Source organism: Megalops cyprinoides, chromosome 21, assembly GCF_013368585.1.
Source record: "Megalops cyprinoides isolate fMegCyp1 chromosome 21, fMegCyp1.pri, whole genome shotgun sequence".
In the NCBI taxonomy this organism is placed as follows: domain Eukaryota; kingdom Metazoa; phylum Chordata; class Actinopteri; order Elopiformes; family Megalopidae; genus Megalops; species Megalops cyprinoides.
The window spans coordinates 902290-922812 of record NC_050603.1 but is presented as its reverse complement, the minus strand read 5'-3'; the positions used below and the strand labels follow the sequence as shown (position 1 = coordinate 922812).

The 20523-nt window shown below is 48.5% G+C and overlaps 1 protein-coding gene across 4 annotated transcripts; it reads right to left on the bottom strand.

Moving 5' to 3' along the window:
• Positions 1-436: 436 nt before the first annotated feature.
• igf2bp3 (insulin-like growth factor 2 mRNA binding protein 3) lies at positions 437-17132 on the bottom strand. Of its 4 annotated transcripts, none has more exons than XM_036555387.1 (15): positions 16409-17132; positions 15276-15336; positions 9293-9341; positions 6750-6801; positions 6598-6661; positions 5581-5859; positions 5155-5289; positions 4875-4997; positions 4394-4529; positions 4057-4188; positions 2176-2295; positions 2009-2083; positions 1758-1889; positions 1565-1678; positions 437-828 (listed from the first exon to the last, which is right to left on the bottom strand). In XM_036555387.1, the coding sequence occupies exons 1-15, from the start codon at positions 16581-16583 to the stop codon at positions 730-732; spliced, it is 1746 nt and encodes a 581-aa protein (XP_036411280.1). In that variant the 5' UTR covers positions 16584-17132; the 3' UTR covers positions 437-729. The 4 variants fall into 4 exon arrangements, with proteins under 4 accessions (XP_036411280.1, XP_036411281.1, XP_036411277.1 ...); XM_036555388.1 differs by having other exon boundaries at positions 2176-2292; XM_036555384.1 differs by lacking the exon at positions 16409-17132 and having other exon boundaries at positions 15276-15520.
• Positions 17133-20523: the final 3391 nt, after the last annotated feature.

Below are 20523 nucleotides of genomic sequence, written 5' to 3'. Positions count from 1 at the left end.
GCTGACCAAATTTAAATTTTCTTAAAAAAATAAAATGTTCAAGAACTATTAGCTTTATAAAGTATACAAAATACCACAAAGCAAAATAAAAAAGAAAGGAACATTTTTTCTCATATATATCATTTTCTTTTTTTCTGAGGTACCAAAGCCTGAGGTAGTTTTGTAAAATGCATATTCAATATTCAATATTCAATTTATATCCTGGCCAACAGTGTTCAACACTTCCCTTAGTTACTCTGGCAGTGTTTTTCTATGTATAAAATGCATCCGAATTTATAAAATGCCACTATCAATACTGGGACAAGATACTTCCCTATTCCCCTCCCGCCCACCCCCCTTCCCCAAATAGATTACTCGCCCCCCCATCACCCCCCCCCCCATCACTCCCTCCCCAGACAGCAGGCAGCAATACCTTTTCATCCCCAGAGAATCATGAGAAAGCTTCATTAACACGTCAAACACACCCTTTAGGAAACGCAAACGAACAGAACCTGTCAGTACGTGAGGAGGTGACCGTAGCACACCAAAGTGAAGGGGATCGTGTTTCTCTTCCAATTTCTGGTGTTAAAGACCAAAAAAAAAAAAACCGAAAACAAAAACAAAAGTGCTACCCTCAGGCTCGCAGAGACATGTCCAGGTCAGAGGTGTTCAGTCCCCATGGAGACGAGGCGCTGGTCTCTGATTAGCCCGCGGGAGGCGGGAGGGGGCGGGTCCGTGCTGAAATCCCACCTACTTCCTTCGCAGCAGTGGCTGAGCCCCAGAGATCGGCTTCTGCTGCTGCTGCCTCTTCACCTGGGACAGGATTTCCTGAATTTTCCGCTGGGCAAGCTGGAGGACAGCAGGAAGAGGAGTGACGCAGTGCAGGGCAGCGAGACGTACCGGCGACCCTGCAGGTTATGGGATCCAATCCCATGTACTTGCACTGTGGTTACCCCCGACTTTTCCATAAATATCCAGCGGCATGAACATTTAAAAACCACCATTCGACAGGGAGTCTGAACCAAAAAACACTAAAGGGGGGGCACACCATCTGAATTCAGTTCTACATTGTCAGGATTCAGATATTATGGTTTTTAATTTCACACACGAAAACGAACACAAAATGCAACATCAAAATTCACAACAAAAGCGCTTTCAGAACATATGGCCTTAATTACCAAATGCAACAAACTTACATCTAAATGTATATGCTTACGGATCCCTCTGAGCTTTATGTCTCTGAAATGTGATGTACATGTATGATTTTGGTTTTGCATCAGCCAGCCTATTGCCTCTGCCGAGGGCCGCTGATTGGCATGGTGGATACAGCAGATGGCAGGCCTGCTAACAGAACTGGTCAACTGCAATGCTGAACTGAACAGTGCTACACGGTGGCCAAGGAGGGACAAAATACACAAAAAAATCTCATTACTTAGAGCTCCAAACAAACTAAATTTGGTACTTTAATTTTAGTTAAAAACATAGTGTTTTTAAAGCTGATTTTGTGAAAATGACCACAATCTGCTTATTCTATTTTCATACCTGCATTGATCTTGGAGGAGAAGAACATAAATTCTGCTTTTACCTGACTTGCATAGAAGTGACCGGTGATTTTGACTACGACTTGATCGTTCTCGTCGGGCGTCTGGTCTCTGGGAACCACCACCTCTGCGCTGGTGAGATTCTGCAGCTCATTCACCTGAGAGGGAGGTCAGAGTAATGAGTGCAGCTCGGGGCACCGAAACGGTTTACCTGCACGACAGTTAAAGGGAACTCACCGTTTTTCCCCCTTTGCCGATCACCCGCCCCGCAGCGTACGACGGCACCTTGATATGAGCTTCCAGTTTCACCTCCTCTTTGGGACCAAAGAAGTTTTCCTCTTTCAACTTCCCAAATATCCTTCCCTGAGCCTGTGTGTGGAGGGGACCAGACACGTTCAGTAAACCACACAGAGAACAGAAGGAGGAGATCGTCCCAGGCAGCAGGACTGCGCTGAACGGGAGCGGTGTGTCCGGCGCACAGCCCTCACCTTGAACTGGGCCTCTGGAGGCCCGGCGATGATCACCATCCTCTGCTTAGCATCGGGTCCCTCGGCCGGGGCGATCTGGAAGCACAGGGGAGCGAATCACTGCAGTGTTTGAGGGGCGCGCCCGCGCACGCTCATTAGAACCCAGGCCCGCCCCAGTCAGGACTCACCTTGATGGAGGCGCCGGCGAATCGGGACAGCTGCTTGATGTGCTGGCCCTGCTTGCCGATGATGGCGCCCACCGCCAGTGCCGGGATGAAGAGGTGGACGGTCTCCGACTCGGGTTGCTGCTGAAGGGGAACACAGCCTTCAGCATCACACACACGCACGCGCACACGCAGACAGACACGCAGACACACACACACACACACACACACACACACACACACACACACACACACACGCAGACACACAAGTGCGACGGCGGCCCCGCCATGCTCACCTCAGCGAAACACCCTGATTCTGAGCCCCGGTTCTCTGGGATTCACCATTTCAGTACCACCTCCTCCTACAGCCCTCGCACAATCTGAGGCCAAACTTAGCCATTACCTTGTCATTTATGGCTGACCTTTTTCCTCCATCAGCCAATGAGGGAGGAGGACAGCCAAGAGTGGGAGGGGCAAACAACTCTTTCTGGTGAGGAGGCTGGCTACTGAGCCATGAAAAGGCCTTCAGAACTGCTGCGCTGGCCAATATGAACCAGAATGCAAATCCAACCTGGAGATGCCATTAAGAAACCCTGCAAAGCATTCTGGGATGAGGCGCAAGGTGAGGCACATTGCCGTCAGGGACTTGTTTTCAGGCGTGGCATTGCACGGGGACAATGAGGTCACCTCATCCAGGGAGCTGCACCAATCAGATGATTTTAAGAGCAGCTCATACAGCAGCTCCTCCCTCCTGACACGCCCGGTGTGGGAGGCGCCTGCCAGATACCCCCAGCACATTCTTTACCCAGCATGCACCTCTTCATCTTCCAATCTGTACTGTAAAACTGACTCCCTGACCCAACCTGAACAGGGGAGCATTCTCTCCTTCCAGTTTTTACCCCAGCAGCAGTAACACTGGATCTCACACAATTCCGCAGCAGTAACACTGGATCTCACACACTTCTGCAGCAGTAACGCTGGATCTCACACACTTCCAGTACCACCGGATACACAGCAGTAATGTTAAATCCCTTCCTGCAGCAGTGTTAAATCAATGCACCGGCCATTTAGACGCTGCCTCCCCCCCCCAGCGTGTGTTAGCTGTTAGCGTAGGACAGTGCTGGCATATTTGGCATTACCGAGTCAATTTAAATAATGTATTACACAAATAAGGAAAGCAACTCCTGAGATTTGGACATCACCACCACCAAAGGCCCAAAGAGGCAACAGGCTTAAAAACACAACTCATCTTGCATCAGAAACTACCACAACCCCACAAATACAGACTGGATTCTGCAGCCACCAATTTTACAGCATCTCTCTGTTGACTGAAATAACCACCTACAGTTAGAACAGAAAACACCGGTTCTACATTTCAGTATTACACAGGAGATTGCCGATATCTACTTTCCCATTAAAATCTAAAAACTGGAAACCTTCAGAATATTCCAGAAATTACCCCAAAATTACTGTGTATCCTTACTAATGATAATACGGTGAGCAGCCAATCCGCTGGGAGTCTGCAGCGTCCGTTTCTGTGTGCAGCCTTGTTTCACTGAAGACACTGCAGACGGCCACAGCACAGCCCAGCCTTCAGCATGATCATTTCAGCCACAGCAAAGGGCTCAAACCACTGTGTCCTGAACCCGACTCCGCAGCCAGCCGCCCGGTGAAGCCGTGCAAAGCACCATGGGAAGGGGGACTTACAGAAAGGGGCTGGCTGCCTGCCGACACCATGGATGGCCAAAATGGCACATCGCTCCCAAACGGACAACTCTACAAGAGAGGCAAGCAAACAGTCGAAATCACTTCCAACTGCTCCCCCCTACAGGAGGGAGGCCTCCACAACCCCCGACCCACCCCCAATTCCATTCAGCCAGAGGAGGGCGTAGCAGCAACACTCACCCCGAACGAGGGGTACGCTGCCTGGGCTCCCGGGGGGGGACCGCCCATCACAGAGGGGGTGACAGCAGCCGAGGAGGAGGGGAAGAGCCCCAGGGCGTTCAGGTTCAGCCCAGGAATGAGGTTTGACTGCAGCTGTGGAGAGGAGCAGGATGTTAGAGAATGCTTACAGGACTGGTGTTAGTGTTACTCAAACATCACTCAATTTCATTACACTCAGCCTGGAAGGTCAAACCAGCCAATGAGGACAACCACACTCCTCCCAGGAGGCCATGCTTCTCTACTCTAGCCATATCGAGCGCAGCATTGCCATGGGTACAGAGGGTTATGGGAAACGTACGTTCATGGCAGCGACGTCGTTCTCGTAGGACTCGCGGATCTTCTTCATCACCTCCTCCTCAGCTCGGGCGCAGGCCTCGATGGTCCCCTTCACCGTGATCGTCCTCTCGGGGTTGTAGAGCGTGAGGTCCTGCAGACTGCGGAGGGGGTTAGACTGTGGGGGGAGTCCCAGCCTTACTGTTGTACTTTAGTGAGCCAGTCTTCCAATTACTCTCAACTCTGCACATTTTACTGGCCTGCACTGCAAATGAGGGGGAATGGCTGGAAAAAAAGACCAGCATACACTGCACCCCACCAGGGTTCGAGCTCCCCAGTCCTGCTCCGAGAGGAACACCAAAGACACCTTCAGTGCGCCATCTACTGCACAGCTAGGTGCTTCCTAGTCTCTGTGAGCCTTAAGTTTCCTGGTCTCTGACACTGATTTTTAACCCACAATGCCCGGCTCCACCCCGCCCCCCCCCCGCCCCGGGCAGCACACGCACGGTGAGATGGTGATCTTGGTGTCGGTGTCCTGCTCGATCTTCTTCAGGTTCCGGCCCTCCTTCCCGATCAACCGGCCCACGAAGTTGTTGTGGGCCAGGATCTTCAGGGGGACTTCCTCAGTACTGAAAGCACAGAGCAAACGATGACCAATGAGAGTGTCCCTGCTGAGGGAACCACTTCCTGTCTGCTACAGCACAATGAGGAGGACTCCAAACCTGAGCCCTGTCCTGTGCACCCCCACCCCCTTCCTGCAGCCGCCACCAGGGGGCGCACACTCACAACTTGGTGTCCAGTGCCTCCTTCTGCATGATCTCCATGATGGTCCTGCAGGCAGCGGAACAACCGTCCGGGGTGGAGTGCACAGTGATAGGCTTCTCTGCGGCCCCCGCGTTCTCCTTCCGGTGAATATCGATCCTGGACGGCAAGGAGAAAGGAATAAAATACATCTTTACTGCTAATGCAGATACGAATACTGCTCATACTACCACTCCTTTACTACTAACTACACATGGGACACTGCATGTCTACAGATCCCTTGTCCTGTAGGTGGAAAACAAAAACATTTAAAGTAATGTGGCATTTTTGACTCAGTTTGGTTTTAAAGTGTTGGAGCGTGTGTGTGTGTGCCTGTGCGAGTGTGCTGACATACGTGTGACCACGTGCGTGCGCATTTGTGAATTTACGCGCTCGGCCCAGGTGACGCACTTGGACTGCGTCTGCTTGGTGATATTGCGGATGGTGGCCCCCTCTTTGCCGATGATCGCCCCCACAAACTGCGTGGGTACCAGCATGCGCAGCGGGACGTCGGACTGGACCTTGGGCCGCGCGCCCGCCCCCGGCGACCCCTGCCGGGGGGGGCCCCGGGGGGCAAAGCCGCGCCGTCCCGTCACGGGGGGCGGCTCCTGTACTGCGGTCTCGTCCGGGATGTAGGACACCTTCAGGGCGTAGTTCTCCATCAGGAACCCATTCAGTTTCTCCAGAGCCCTGGAACATGGGAACGGGAGAACTTCATCAGCAAGGGACAAAACTTTTGATGCAAAGATGGGTAATTAAGACCACTAACATTCCAGGTGTGAACATCTTCCTTAGCCATACTGTGGCACAGAGCACTCACTGTTGCTGCCACCGCACCCCCCCCCAGCTGGCAGAGACATGACAGGTGAACTTTAAATGCTCTACTATGTTAACAGAGCAGATTAAAACCCAGCTCACACCTGCCATTACAGGTTTCATGGCTGACTGCTTTCAGACACAGCCTGCCAGAGCAAAAAAATAAGGTTTAATTGCTGCATACCTGGTTTGTCATTATAGGTGGCAATTCACAGGTACAGTAATTACAAAATAAATATAAATAATTCAGAAAAAGTGAGCAGCATATCTGGGATCCTCCTGTTATCTCTAATATAATTACTGCCCTAACTGCATAACAATCTCCCCCTCTCTGAAGGCGGTGTGAGGGTCAGGCCAGTAGAGGACAGCAGAGAGCTGCTCATTTGCACTCACACCTGCAGGGCCTCAGAGGCACTGGCCTGGCTTTCTGCTCACTCCTCACTGTGCTCACAGAGGCCGATTTCGGGAGGAGACGACACTGTAGGAGGCAGCAGTCTCTCTCTCTCAGAACGAAAACCCTATCGGGGCTTCCAGCAAGAAACCAGCTCTGCATGAGCACTGTGTTCTGTCAGAGTTGTACGGACGTTCTACAGAGGTTTGTGGGGCACTCACAGTCGGGCCTGGTCCTTCACAGCATACTTCACGTTGACCACGGCAGTCTCCGTCTCTGTGTTCACTGCAATGGACAAGCGCACAGATTAAACCCTGCCCACTCGGCACCGAGCCAATGAGCATGTCTCTGACGACACAGACGGCAGCCTTACCTTGCTCACAGGTCTCCACAGTGCCATACTGAGCTAACAAGCCATCCAACACCTGTGCAGGGAGACAAAGCACAGCCGTGACTCAGACCACTCAACTCCAACATCTCCAAAAGCGTTCTCAAATCATCCATACACTCAAATTTCAGCAGAATGACACTAGCAACTTTTATTTTCTGATATAAACCATTCTGTTGTTTTCTGCTTACACCTAGTGTTTTAAGATACACGAACTAATAAAATTACAGTAGAATTTTTTTTTTTTTTTTTTATACATTCAGATGATTGATCCTGACCCCCACACCACAAACTCACAGAAGTTCACAGGTACAGCTGGGGGGAGAAGAGGAAAAACCCCTGGAAATTCTCCCAGCATGCCTAGCATGAGGCCCTCCTCAAACTAGAGAAATCAGAGAAGGAAATAAAGCTCCAATCCTAAAGAAAGCCCTCTCAATTTAGCAAAGTCATCTCTCGCTGCTAAGACACAGAGTCCAAACTTTATTTTAAACTCAAAAAACAAACTATGTTGGTTTTGAAATTGAGGGCTGCCAGTGAACGCTTCACTGGAGACGGAGGCCGCATGAGGGCCGGAGCGGGAGCAAGTCTCCAGCACCGAGCTCGCCTCCGGAACGGGTCTGAGGCGGTCCGTCTGGAAACAGCGCAACACGTGCGGTCTGGAGGGGCAGACTCTCCGGATCACAGTCCAGGAGAGCCCCAGAGAAGCGGGGGACACACGGAACGTGTCATCTCCGAACACCCCCCAGTCGCACTAGAACACAGCTCCGATTGTGCGTATTGCAGAAATAATTACCCAGTCATCAAAAGCACGCTTTCTAAACCAACATCTCTCCAGGCTGTCTGCATGCTTGCTCCACACTATCCCCCGCACTCTGGAGCTGGCTACAGGTCAGGGTTTCGGCTGTTAGCATGTGCATCTCAGACGGTTAGAGGCCCCCCTCTGCTCCCCCCTCCATCCCACCAGCCCAGTCTGGAACAGGAAGTGACACTTTCAACCACAGGCTCCTGACTCAGTCATGGAAAACCAGTGGCCGTTTCAGCTGCCTATCAAAGGCATCATCCAATGGCATGCAGGGACTGGAGAAGCAGCATTCCATGTGAGGCAGAGGAGGCCACTGCGTGATCTGGGGGGCGGAGGTCAAGAACGCCACTGCATGGTGCCGCAGCGGCTGTGTGGGTGTGTTTGAGTCCGTTTATCAGGCAGATAACTCAGTTAAAAGGTCCCCTTCGTAACAGCGTCCTTTTACCCCCAGCTGATCAAAAGAAGCCTCTATCAGCAGCAGATATCACCACACTGAGCAGAGCAGGAGAGGGGGCCCAGGGGACACCTTGCAAGTATGACCCTGGGTAAGCTGTAACCAGCACACACCAACCAATCAAACACTCCCAATTCACTGAGTTTCCCGCAGATCGTGCAGGAACACCGTGTCACAGGCCTGGGGCCCCCTGCCCCCCCAGCCCTCTCTGTGAGGCGGGAAAAGGAGGATGAGGTGAGGGACACAGGTGGGCTCCGCCATCGCTTCAACCGCTCAGATGAAGGAGCAAGAAGCTCTCCAACACACACTGCTCACACACTGCCAGCGTGCGCACAAGCAGCCAGCGCAGACACCGCGAGTGTGTGCATGCAGCAGCCCTAATGGCCCAGGGGCGAGGCCGCCACGGGACAGACGGCACAGGGGCGAGGCCGGCACGGGACAGACGGCACAGGGGCGAGGCCGGCACGGGACAGACGGCACAGGGGCGAGGCCGGCACGGGACAGACGGCACAGGGGCGAGGCCGGCACGGGACAGACGGCACAGGGGCGAGGCCGGCACGGGAAAGACGGCACAGGGGCGAGGCCGGCACGGGAAAGACGGCACAGGGGCGAGGCCGGCACGGGAAAGACGGCACAGGGGCGAGGCCGGCACGGGACAGACGGCACCGAGAGGAAGAGGATTAGGCAAGCGCCCTCTTCCCTCATTCCATTCCCCAGACGCAGGAGAGATCCATCTTTATAGGAGTGGATATAATGTACATTTCAGCGGCCCTTTTGACTTACTCGCTTACTATGAATTATGTACATAAACTAAAGACTCTGCCACCTCAAAGCCAATGATCCTTAAAACACTGAGTGCACCAAGAGCTAGCCTGTCACCCCCCCACCCCCAGCTTACCTGCAGCTCTCACAGGGCAGCACCCTGTGGGAATCTTTTTCGGTTTTCTGAGGGGACCTTACGATCTCGCCCTGCCTGTGATGCCAGTGGCCACAGCGCCCCCTGGAGGCGTGCATGTGAAACTTGCAGCAGAGCTGATGCTAGGTTAGCCCCCACAGCGGGGGGAAAGGCTGGGCTGGGCGGCTCGCACTCACCTCCCACTGCATGTGAAACTTGCAGCAGAGCTGATGCTAGCTTAGCCCCCACAGCGGGGGGAAAGGCTGGGCTGGGCGGCTCGCACTCACCTCCCACTGCATGTGAAACTTGCAGCAGAGCTGATGCTAGCTTAGCCCCCACAGTGGGGGGAAAGGCTGGGCAGGGCGGCTCACACTCACCTCCCACTGCATGTGCGGCGGAATGTTCCGGATCTGCAGCTTGCAGCTCCTGTGAACAGAGAGCCCATGTTAGAGTCCTGCACCAGAGCCCCGCCCCCCAGCAGACACCTGACCACTGCAGTGCGCAGGACCCGCCCCCTAACGGTCACCTCGCCCGACAGCTCGCCCGGCTCCCGGGCTAAGCCCTGGCTGAGACCCAGGAGCTGGGCGACTGGGTTGGGAACACCTGCAGGATCCTTTACGCTGGGCAGGCTACCTGCACCTCCGGCCAGCGCAGGAGTACCTGCAGGGTTTAATGATACCTTATATACACACACACACACACACACACACACACACACACACACACACACACACCAGCTTCCTCTCCTTAAACTGCACCAAAATGCAAGTTTGAAAGCTGAACACAAGGCATCCAGTGTGCATGTGGGCGAGTGTGTATGTATATTCACACCCCTAACACACCTAGCTCCTAGAACACAGACAGGACAAATGCAAACGCAAACACACGCACACACACACACGCGCTTACTTCACGGAGAGAGACATGGCGCCTGTAGCTCTGACAGGCTGAGCGTCCGCTCCGCTCCCCCGCTCTCCGGCAGCCGGCAGAGAAAGCGGTCAGAGCGCAGCCCTGTCCCAGCCCTTCTCCCCACCATTCACAGGTAACCCTCTGCATTTCGGCACTGCCTTTTTTTAGGTCCCAAAAGGAATCTTTTCAATCGTTTCACACGTGGAAAAGACGATACTTCCCCTGGCAGAGCTGCCAACATCCGCCCTCAGAGTGAAGGTGTGGTCTGCCTCAATCCCGCTTTCAGAGAAAAAAGCAGGTGCCCCTGTGGCAGGCGGACTCACCTGTGCTACGAGCGCTATGGTTAAACACAGATGTGCAATGCCACACAGGGAATAAAAAAAAACACATTAAAAAATTCCCCACAGCCAGATAGCCATTGATATTCTCCTTTTTGCACAAGAGATTTCCAGAGGAAAAAAAAAAATCTGTAGATCTTTCCAGCGTCATTTGAGCATGCTCGCATCCATAACAAACCTTCAGCTTTTCTACACCACCCTTACAGCAGAGAGCGCACAGGGACCCAAAACAAGCACCCACCCCACCCAGGAGGAGCAACAGCCACCGCCGGGGGCGATGGAGGTGGAGATGAGGGTCTTCCTCCCCTCTCTCCAAAAAAAAAAAAAAAAAAAGAGGCTCCTGCAGCAGTTAGATCCTGGTTTCCAACCGGCAAAAATGCTTTAGCATGTGAACAACTTTAATAATCAATTATGTAGCTATCAACAGTCCATAATTCAGCCGTCAATAATACTGCTGTCAATAACATCACCTCAGGAAGCTGCAACAGCAGCCAGATAAACATCCGAGGGAGAATCAGCGGCTACGTTACGTGACCGAATATGAAATCCATTTCTTCCTGCACAGCTCAGTTCAGAGCCAACAGGCACAGGGGCACAGATACAGCTCCACAGGCTCACATATGGGCTGTGAGAACTGCATGCATGTGGACGTGCATTCATTTCTGCAGAATGCGGGTGTGTGTGTGTGTGTATTGAGACATGCACACTCAGACTGCAGTGACATAGTGACAGCATCAGGAATCCTGCTCATTCCAAGCCTACCTGATCTGATCTGCACCTACAAGCGATCAGAGACTTTCAGCATGAAAGACAGGGGGGGGATTGAGGAACTCACACCTGCCTTAAACCTAAAGCAGTCTGAGGAACTTTAAATTAGTCAGTTTGCAATAAGCACAACTATGAGACGTTACTTCAGGAGAATCAATTTCCCTACAGCTGAAATGCAAGGAATGAATTCAATACAGTTCTCTGCATTCCTCCCTGGTCATTAGCATTAATAGTGAAATGAACATCAGTTATTTGTTAACGGTTCGGTTACAAAACCGGCTGCATTATATTGCATGACGTGACTCCAAAGTCCACAGCATGTTTACACAAGACTTAAACCCACAGGTACGAGATGTACAACTGCCGCTGGGCTTGGTGACAAAACCATCACTATGGCAACGTCTTAAAGACCACCTCAGGCTGTTGTACTGGTCAGTCTAGCCCCAGCCTTCCTGACAACTACCCTCTAACGTGCATTCCTATCAGCAAATTAAAAGTGAATTTAATTCCAGGATAACCACTCTGCAGCAGTAAGCACTCACCAAGTCAATGAACTTGGAAAAGCTGGATTCACCCAAACAAGAGCTTTTCACCCCCCCCCCCAAAACCACAAATGTAACTTGCAAAATCAACCACCAACCAGCAATAATCACACAAATCACCAAATCACCCCCGACTCACAGCAGGACGACCCCCACCCCCCCGGGTCCACAGAGGGGCTGTTTCCAGCAGCGTCCGCGAAAGCACTGGGACAGCGTCTGCCGAATTCACCCGCTACGCTCACCTGAGTCTGTTCTTTCTTCATGTTTTCAAATGAAAATTTGAGATTCAGAAGTAAGGGTACCCAGGGGAAAAACGCAGCGAATAAATCGCTTTAGTTTGGCCCATTCTGACGTGTCTGAACCAGGATTCTAAGTGTAGATGCCCACGGTAAACTGCACCATGTACTGGAAATTTTTGCAAAAAGAAAGCATGACATCTTCATGATGTGTGTACATAAACTGAATGACAGCTTGAGTGTGTGTGTGTGTGTGTGTGTGTGTGTGTGTGGTGTATGTATGTATATATAAACACACACACACACGACAGTTTTCTCTGTATGGAACTTTGGGCTCCCATTCCAAATGGAATGTTTTATATGTTTTATCGTTAGTGTGCAGGGGTGGGGCTGTAAGAGCTACAGGCTGTAATGGTGGATTTTACCCTCATTTTCTGCTGTAGCAAATTTTATTTTTTTTTTTCCCCTCAAATTTCCCAGGTAACAAAAGCTGACCTCACAGGTGACAGGTGTAAATCACAGCCCATCAGCAATAGGCACTGCTCTACAGAACAAACCCAAAGGGCAGGAGGGCCTGAGACTGCACAGCAAAGCATGATGGGTACACTGTGATAGCATGCATTTGTGCATGTGACACACACCCTATACCCAAAACACTGATCTTTTAGACTTCATCATCAATAAAACCTTCAAATGCATTTTTTTGACAAATGGATTTTTTAATAAATGGATCTTTAGGTCACCCTTGCACCAGTCACTCATAAGGTTTTCACATTCTGTGCCCTTTCAAAACTTTCTGCCAAATTTAGGTTCGCTTTATTTCAGACAGAGAGGATCAAAACTACAGTTCTTTAGCGAGTAGCCTACAGGTAGGCCAGACGTTCACTGCTGTCAGAGTCGAGCCTGACATTTGCAGCCAGTTCACCTGCAGAGGCAGTGACTCCAGCCAGAGCACGAAAAGCAGGGTGTGTTTACCATTTCGGGGCTCAATGCAATCATAAACCCCAGTTACACACTCAGACTTAAGTTTTAAAAAAAAAAAAATAAACAGCCTCAATCTCCTGCCTTTGGCTTCGGAAGCAGGTAACTTCACCTGCTCACTGTGTCCGTTACTTTACCCCACACGGCCCTGCTGACAGGTGTGCCAGGTGACCCTTCACCCCTGCAGCAAACGCAGCCCTCCCTCCAACACGCCAGCAACCGACAGCACGAAGGAACGGCCGCAGCACCAACACCTTTAACCCCTTAAAATTTCACGAAAGACGACGGGGTAAAAGCCGTGACCCGTACACCTGCTGTTGACGGAGGGGAGGGCCTGCAGGCATGCGCTCTCAACACTCCAATCAGGTTAGGGGGAAAAAACGGCCCTGAATAAGGTTCCCCCCGCAACCAACCACACACACCTCCCCACTCCACAAATGGTTGAGGAACAAAGTCACACCTATCAGCAGTGATCTGAGAAGCAGCCGAGTTGAGAATGTCTCCAGGTCGTGTGGAGACACACAGAGATGGAAAAAAAAATGGTGGAAGGGGAAAAAAAAGGTTATGTTTGCGTGTGCCGTTCTGCAGCGAATCACCACCCTGTTTCACTCGGCAGGGTCCGAACACATCCTGTCTGCACCATGACGATTCTGCCCTCCAGCCTCCCCCACCACTGGATCACAGAGCTCTGGTGCCCCCCCCTTCCCCAAGGGTTCAAAGGTCAAGCCTTCCTGAGTGGCCAGGAGCTCAGCTGATCTCCACCAGGCCTGGAATGTCAAGGCCTGAGAATTCTGGCAGCCTGCTCTCATTGGCTGGCTGTAGGAGCTGACCTCACAGAGAGCAGCCTCACCCCTCCTCTGTGGGAGCATGTATATGGGGGGGTGGCATGGCTTTAACATGAGGGAAAATAAGTTACTAAAATCCAGCGGAAACATACCCCTTTAAAAGACATCTCCAACCGGACACCTACACCCCCAACACTGTACAGAAACCAGCTCAAATCATTTCATTCTATCCGTTTCACACCATTTCCAGGTGGAGGGAGGGGAATAAAATTTAAATTTATTCCACCAAAACAGTTTAACCATGTCCACACCATTCAATTCTGACCCACGTTTACAGATTAATTTATATTAGAGGTGGAATGCACAATTTTAATTTTTAATTCATTTTATGCGATATAAAAGGGGTATATGCGTGAGACGGAGGGTGGATTACGCAAAACAAAACAGAATTAGAATGCTTATTGCATTAAAAAAAAAAAACATGTGCGCTGCCATTTTGTTTTTAGGTTTACAAAACGGTGCCACTTCGTTTAATGAAGCCACTTTTCTTTTAATGAATAATCTAATCTTAAATGACAACAGAAAATAAAAATATTAAAATACATTTTAACTGCGGAAAAACGATGGTTCCGCTCGTGAACATACTAGTTTTCATGCATCACCTCATTATCAGTTTTACATTTAGTCAATTTCGTCTTACCGAATTTTTCAAAATATTACAACTCGTATTTAGATGGCGTCACCTTGACATTTAACACCACAAAAAAATCCCTCCACAGATTTTCAAAATAGCCTACTCAATTTTACACTATTGCATTACTTGAACACACAAACACTTTCGTTTCAGATACAGCATGCAAACTGGCGTTCCTTTTTCAGTGAACATTAAAATATGAACAAAATAAAATCGCTGCAGTGGCGCTTGCGTGCATTAGGACATACAGCCACACAGCCTACGTGTGCCTGCTGCAGCTCTGTACGTCGGCCGTGAGGCCAAATCAATACCGTTTCAGGCAGCGGACACACGAGCGGGGGGTGTATAAAACCAGGGTTTGCACAGTTTGCATGGCTGAGGTGAATGGGGGGCATAAATTGGTAATTGTTTCTGTAAGCCAGGACGTTACACGTCGGGCCATAACTGCAGGCCTGGAGCACATGATCGCGAGCAGGCCTCTATCCTAGCAGGGCTCATTTTTACAGCCCAACTGCATCACAAAGCGTGTTGAGAGAAGGAAACACGAGACAAGGAATGTACAACAAGTTTTTTCTACAAATGGGCGACACCATATTTGAAAAAATACGTCCCTTTTAACAGTGTAGAAATTCAAAACATTTTTTTTAATTCGCATCAAAAATATACTGTGTCATGTGTGTGCACATATTCGCCTGCTCACAAAATTCAAATGAGTTGCAGTTTTCGGCGCGTGTAAAATTAATGCCTGAATATAAATGACTGGGAGGAAACTTAAACACTCCAGTCCTCGCAGGTTTTACTAGGCCAGACCCAAAATTTACACCCCCCACAAACAATCTCTCGCATTTAAACCAATTCACATGATTTCTAAATTCATATAAACACAACGTTCTTTTCCTTCAAAGGCCCAAACAATGCCTGATTGCAATTAGAAATCTTTTAGCGAGCTGTAGACAATACTCCCCAGCCTCAGGGTGGATGCGTCCTGGGGAAGCAATGTGGTGCATTTCAGCATGTATCCAAACTCCAATACACAGTGGACAACAACACAACTCTGCACACACAGACGTGGCCAAATTTAACTTGAAATTTGATGAAGAATTTTACCTTTGTCTTTTAGGGACAGAATGTTCCACTTCTAGAAGTTTTCCATGAAGTTCTACTTTACCTGGTGGGGGGACAAAAATAATGGATTTGAGCTCGTGTGTGAGCCCGAGGGTCCAGCTAACAAGGCAAAAGATAACGAAACTACAGTGCATGACTTAACTCCTTGTTTAACTAAAAAGAACATTTTTAGAAAAAAAGGAGTGCATCAACTAATTACCTATCACACTTGCTAGATACTCGAGCAAACAAACATTAACGCACTTAAACTGCTGTAGCCTGCATTTCAGACAAAGCACAACTGTTAGCTAGTTGGCTAACAAGATATGGTGGACAAAGTTGCCCCACGCCATACAGCCAGACACCCACCGACCCCAGCTGTGTGATGTATACATGCATTCCTTTTCTCATCCGCTTCACTTAGTTCTGTAGCTGCTATTATTAACATCTTCGGATCTCCATTTTTATTTTAAATTAAACAAACACACAGTACGCACAGCTTTCAGTATACCTCCAATTCAAGGACAAATAAGTTTAACTTTATGCCAAAATTAAGAAACAATTGAAACAGCCAACACAATGGTTACACACACGTTAAAGGTAACTTTTTTTTCCCTGAGACGAGCACTGAGATTGAAACGTTTCATTTTATACTTCAGTGAATGTGTGATCTTATACACTTCAAAATCCCAAAAGTAACCAGGCAGACAGCTGACGGTTATTGCAATCAAAAACAGCATCTCCACTATGTTAGACAGTGACCCAGCACCCGGACCCGCCGCTCCGCGCGGTATGGAGTAGCACTGAATTAGGCGTCCTTTCTCCCAGCGCCTCTAAAATGGGCGATACTCTGTTGTGGAACCGACTGGTTCAGATCAGATACAAATTATATTTTAAAGAGAAAAATAAGTGATGACAGTGTATCCACGACGTCACACTCTAAACGAGTGGTAATGCAAAAGGAAGGAAGAAAAAGGCTTTAGATACACCCCACCCCTAGCTCCATTAATGGTTCACATCCTTCGGTTTTAACAGTATCGCTGCGTTAATATATCCGAATAAAACGCAAACGCGTTCTCAACTCACATAGCGTTTAAAAGCCCGGACGTATTACGACGTGTTCGCTCTTCTCTTACCTGAAAGAATGTCTATGGCCTTCATAGCCACCTTCTCGTCGGGGCAATCCACAAACGCATAACCCGTTTTCACAAGAAACGGGCCGCTGCAAGGGATCTTCCACTCCTCGAAGATACTTTCCAACTCCAACGGGCTCGCTTCTTCACTCAAGTTGCCGATATAGAGCTTATTCATGGTGTCAAGCGCGGAAAAAATGCCAACCCTTCTGCAGAAAAAGGTGATTTATCCTTACAGATGTAGTCTTATGGTGAAACGCACTATCACAAAACAGAGTAGACTATGCTTCCCTATTTAGGCTAGCTATCGATATATTTAATAGGAAGCCTATCAATGTACCGCGCTCGCTCGCCCCGTCTATCGCGCAAAATAAATTCGTAATTATTTATTCAGCCTTTCCTAACGATGGCGGATTGGGCAGAAAGCAGGAGAAAAGTACTTTTTGTCTTCCCCCGAACCCCTTTGGCAGAAAGACTGAAAATGTCACATACGTTAATGCTGGCGCCGCCTCTGAATAAAATCCAGAAGAAAAAATCTCTTGAATATTCCGGCTTTTTTGAATGAGCCACGTGTTCAAACTACAAATCAACTTCGCACGTGAGGAATCCTGGTTCCCCAATTAAGTGTTGGATGGGGAAAATGGTACGGGAAAGCGGGTGGGGACTGGGGGGAGAGAGGATTAGCGTGGGGAGAACCTACGTACGTGTAGGGATTTCGTGAGTGCGGCCGCACTATCATTCCCCACAATCATATTATAGCAAGCACGACCCCCTTCTCCATTATAGTGCCTTTCTTTGCGAGTCTTGCTTCTCATTGGCTGTTGGCCGGAATAGTAAAACGGCATTGCATGCACGCTCGCGCTGGAAAAAGATACTGCGGGGGTTTCGTGCAAGTGTGGCTGTGGAGTGCAGCTGATGCAGGAAGAGGGGGAAGGAGCCATTCACGAATGCTGTCACAGTAAAATGGTGTGCCCTGTGTTCATTTCACATGTAGCTACGTCCCTTGATGCGCCCACAACATGTAAAAGAAGTCTGACACACCAAGCCCCGCTTGTCGTTCCTGAATCTCGGTAACACTGCTCTCGCTCCAGATCTGGGCTGTGAGACCCAGAATTTATCGCACTTTAGTGATCTATGACCCCATGAGACGGATCTGTATTTTTTCATACCGCCGCAACGGCCTGCTTCATGAACAGTTTGAGCGGAACCCTGCGTTGATAGAGTCGCTCCGCTTGAACATGGCGAACTCGCACTACGTTTCCTGCATGTGGCGAGAAGGCCTCTCTCTGAATGGGGGTGGAGGGTGTGTCAGTGGGAGGGGGGCTACACCACCAACCGCCTCAAGCCAGTGTGCAAAGGTAGCAAAGCACATTAATTTCCAGATCATGTATGTGTCCACATTCTATAATCTTCTGGTCCATAAAAATAAACGCATACAAAGTCGTAGGCCTTTACGACTCTACGATACGGGTTATCAGAAGCCTGAATCTTATAGTGGACAATTTAAAATACCTCACGGTGAATATTTGGTAAAATTGTACTGAATTGTTATCTCTTAAAATGTTGAGAACATAGCGAAGGAGAAACCGTAGAACATAACAACCACAACCAGACATTTGGCATTTAAAATACAATTAAAATAGTTGAACGCATTCTGTGTTCAAAACTCTAATGCCTTTAAATTATCGTAAATTCAGTTCATGCGTAATCAGCGGCAGTTAACTCACGTTGTGTACTTTGGCAGAAACTGAAATATGACAAGGCGGTAATTACTCTGTATACTTCATTAAGTGCCTTCGCAGATTTGAATAACATTTACATTTTTGTGTCTATTGTTGCTAATGGAATTATTGCAGGACATTGTAGTTTCAGGGCAAGTCGTTTTTAATTCATTAGTGTAACTAAAATAAAAACAAACAAAAAAAATCTAGATGTGCAGTTATGAAAGCAAGTAGGCTACACCACTAATTGCTGTTCTGATTTAAGTCAGAATATTACACAAAAAGACACGGATTCGTTAAAGATAAGTTTCATGTTTGTGAAAGCTCTCGTTGCTTTGCTCGCTGGAGCTGCAGGTTCTGCGCACGGAAAGGTTACTTTCCACGCAGAATGTTACAAATGGCGCCCCTGCGTTACTGGCGGCATTTCCCCTCACACGCTGCACGCAGCACTCCACGTCCCCCAGCACCAGCACCGCCCCGGGGTCAGAGGTGACATCATTTTAGCAGGCCTATTTTCTTTTTTTGTTTTTTTTTTACTGTTTTCTGCCACAATAGGCAACCTATTCAATGTAATTCTAAATGCAATACAAGAATGGGTTTAAGCATATTTTCATTTTGCGTACTTGAACTATGCGGTTGTTGTGCAGCAATTCAAAGCTGATCACACTGAGATTTCAACAGAAACTTGCTTTCTGGTAGCCGGGGAATTAAACAATCGTAAAAAAGCATTTTTTTGTGGTTATTATCCTGGGAATGTGCGATTGCTGGGCTCTTTAACGTAATAAGATAGTTGTCCTCTGTTGTTATAGGATCTCAAACCGCTCTCACACACTGCTACGCGCATAGGCACACTTATTTGTCTCGTTTCAGTGTTGGTATCGCTAAAATTGAATATCTAGGAATGTAAGTACATGAAAGGCATTTTCAATGAGCTTTCCTGCTTCTGTTTTCACCACTACGATGGTCGCTGTAGTACTCTTTCTTGGCATGGCCCAGCGAGCTCTTCTATTGGCTGTGAGGACCGTCCAATCAGAGCGCAGCCTCTCCCCTCGTACCCCCTCCGCCGCCTTCATCACAGGTCGTTCATTCATTGGCTTTTCTACAGCAGTGTCCTGTACGAATCAGGGCGCGAAAAGGGTAGCTTTTATCTATTTATCGCTACAAATAAGGTAAATAACCTCAGGAATTTCACAGTTATAAAGATACCGATAATACTCTCCCATACGATGAGCTGCGATCGCTATAGCCCTGCTTATTATACACAAGAAAATATATTTTTTTCTTTTAAAATGCGAGTTATTCTTCTGCATTCGTGTTGTTATTAGTCTTGGGTATCTGAGTTATTAATTTGTACTTGATAATTTTGTTTTACAATTGGCCTGTTTCGTTTTACGAAAAGTGAGTTCCGTTCTGTAACAGCTTGTGTGCTTCTCCTGTATTTGGCTGCAGCAATCAGAAGAAAAACAATTAGGCTAGTCTCGGATTACTCAATCACGTTTATTATGCATCGCCTCCCGCACATGAGAACAGTTTATGTATAGCCTCGATGCGTGTATTTTCTTAACTGTGGTGGCTCTTTAAATTATTTAGTTTTCTGGCTTTTATTTGTTCAGATTTTCTGCGTTACAGGAAAGAACTGGCACAACCAACAGAGCAAACTGCTTACTGTATATTCAAACGCGTATGGCACATTCATAGTACATAGCTTTGCGTTTTAACGCGGGCCACTTTACACGTAAAATATGAACGGAAGTCAAGCGATAGATGTACTGGCACTGGAATGCAGCCGAGGGGCCCCCGCCCCGCTTCAGGGAGGGGTGTCTTTTCATATAGCTGGCCATATTGTACAACGGATAGCCTATAGTGCAGCTATCCACTACCCTTTTCATTTTAAAACCTCCATTAAATGTGTGCCTCCTCTGTGAAAGAAACGAGTAAGTAAAAACGAATCAATCAAGTCTTCGCCGCAATAGTGACGTAAATCGGAGGTTTAGACATAGGGTTCTAAAGGTGAAAAAACTTCCTTAAACTTATTTAAAAAACGCAAGCTAGCTAAATATGTTAATACTGTCTGAACGGAATAAGAAATTAATTCACATTGAGCTCAATTCGTGCGGTGATCTCTGTAACTTAGGCGGCTATAATTTCAGATCAATGTCTGTTTTTGCGTTTATTACCCGTTTTGTGACTCGGGAATGTGTATGTTTGAATGTATGGAAGTTGCGTGTTGTGCGGAAACGCCATATTGAACATAACGCAAAACTGGAAGAGCGTGTGAGAGCTGCATTCATTCTTGGACGATTTTCCTTTCTGAATACTTGTGGGATAGCTAGGAGTGTAATTTAACTTCTCAGTCTTATCTTTCAAATGAACACTTTCCGCTTTATGATGGTCATT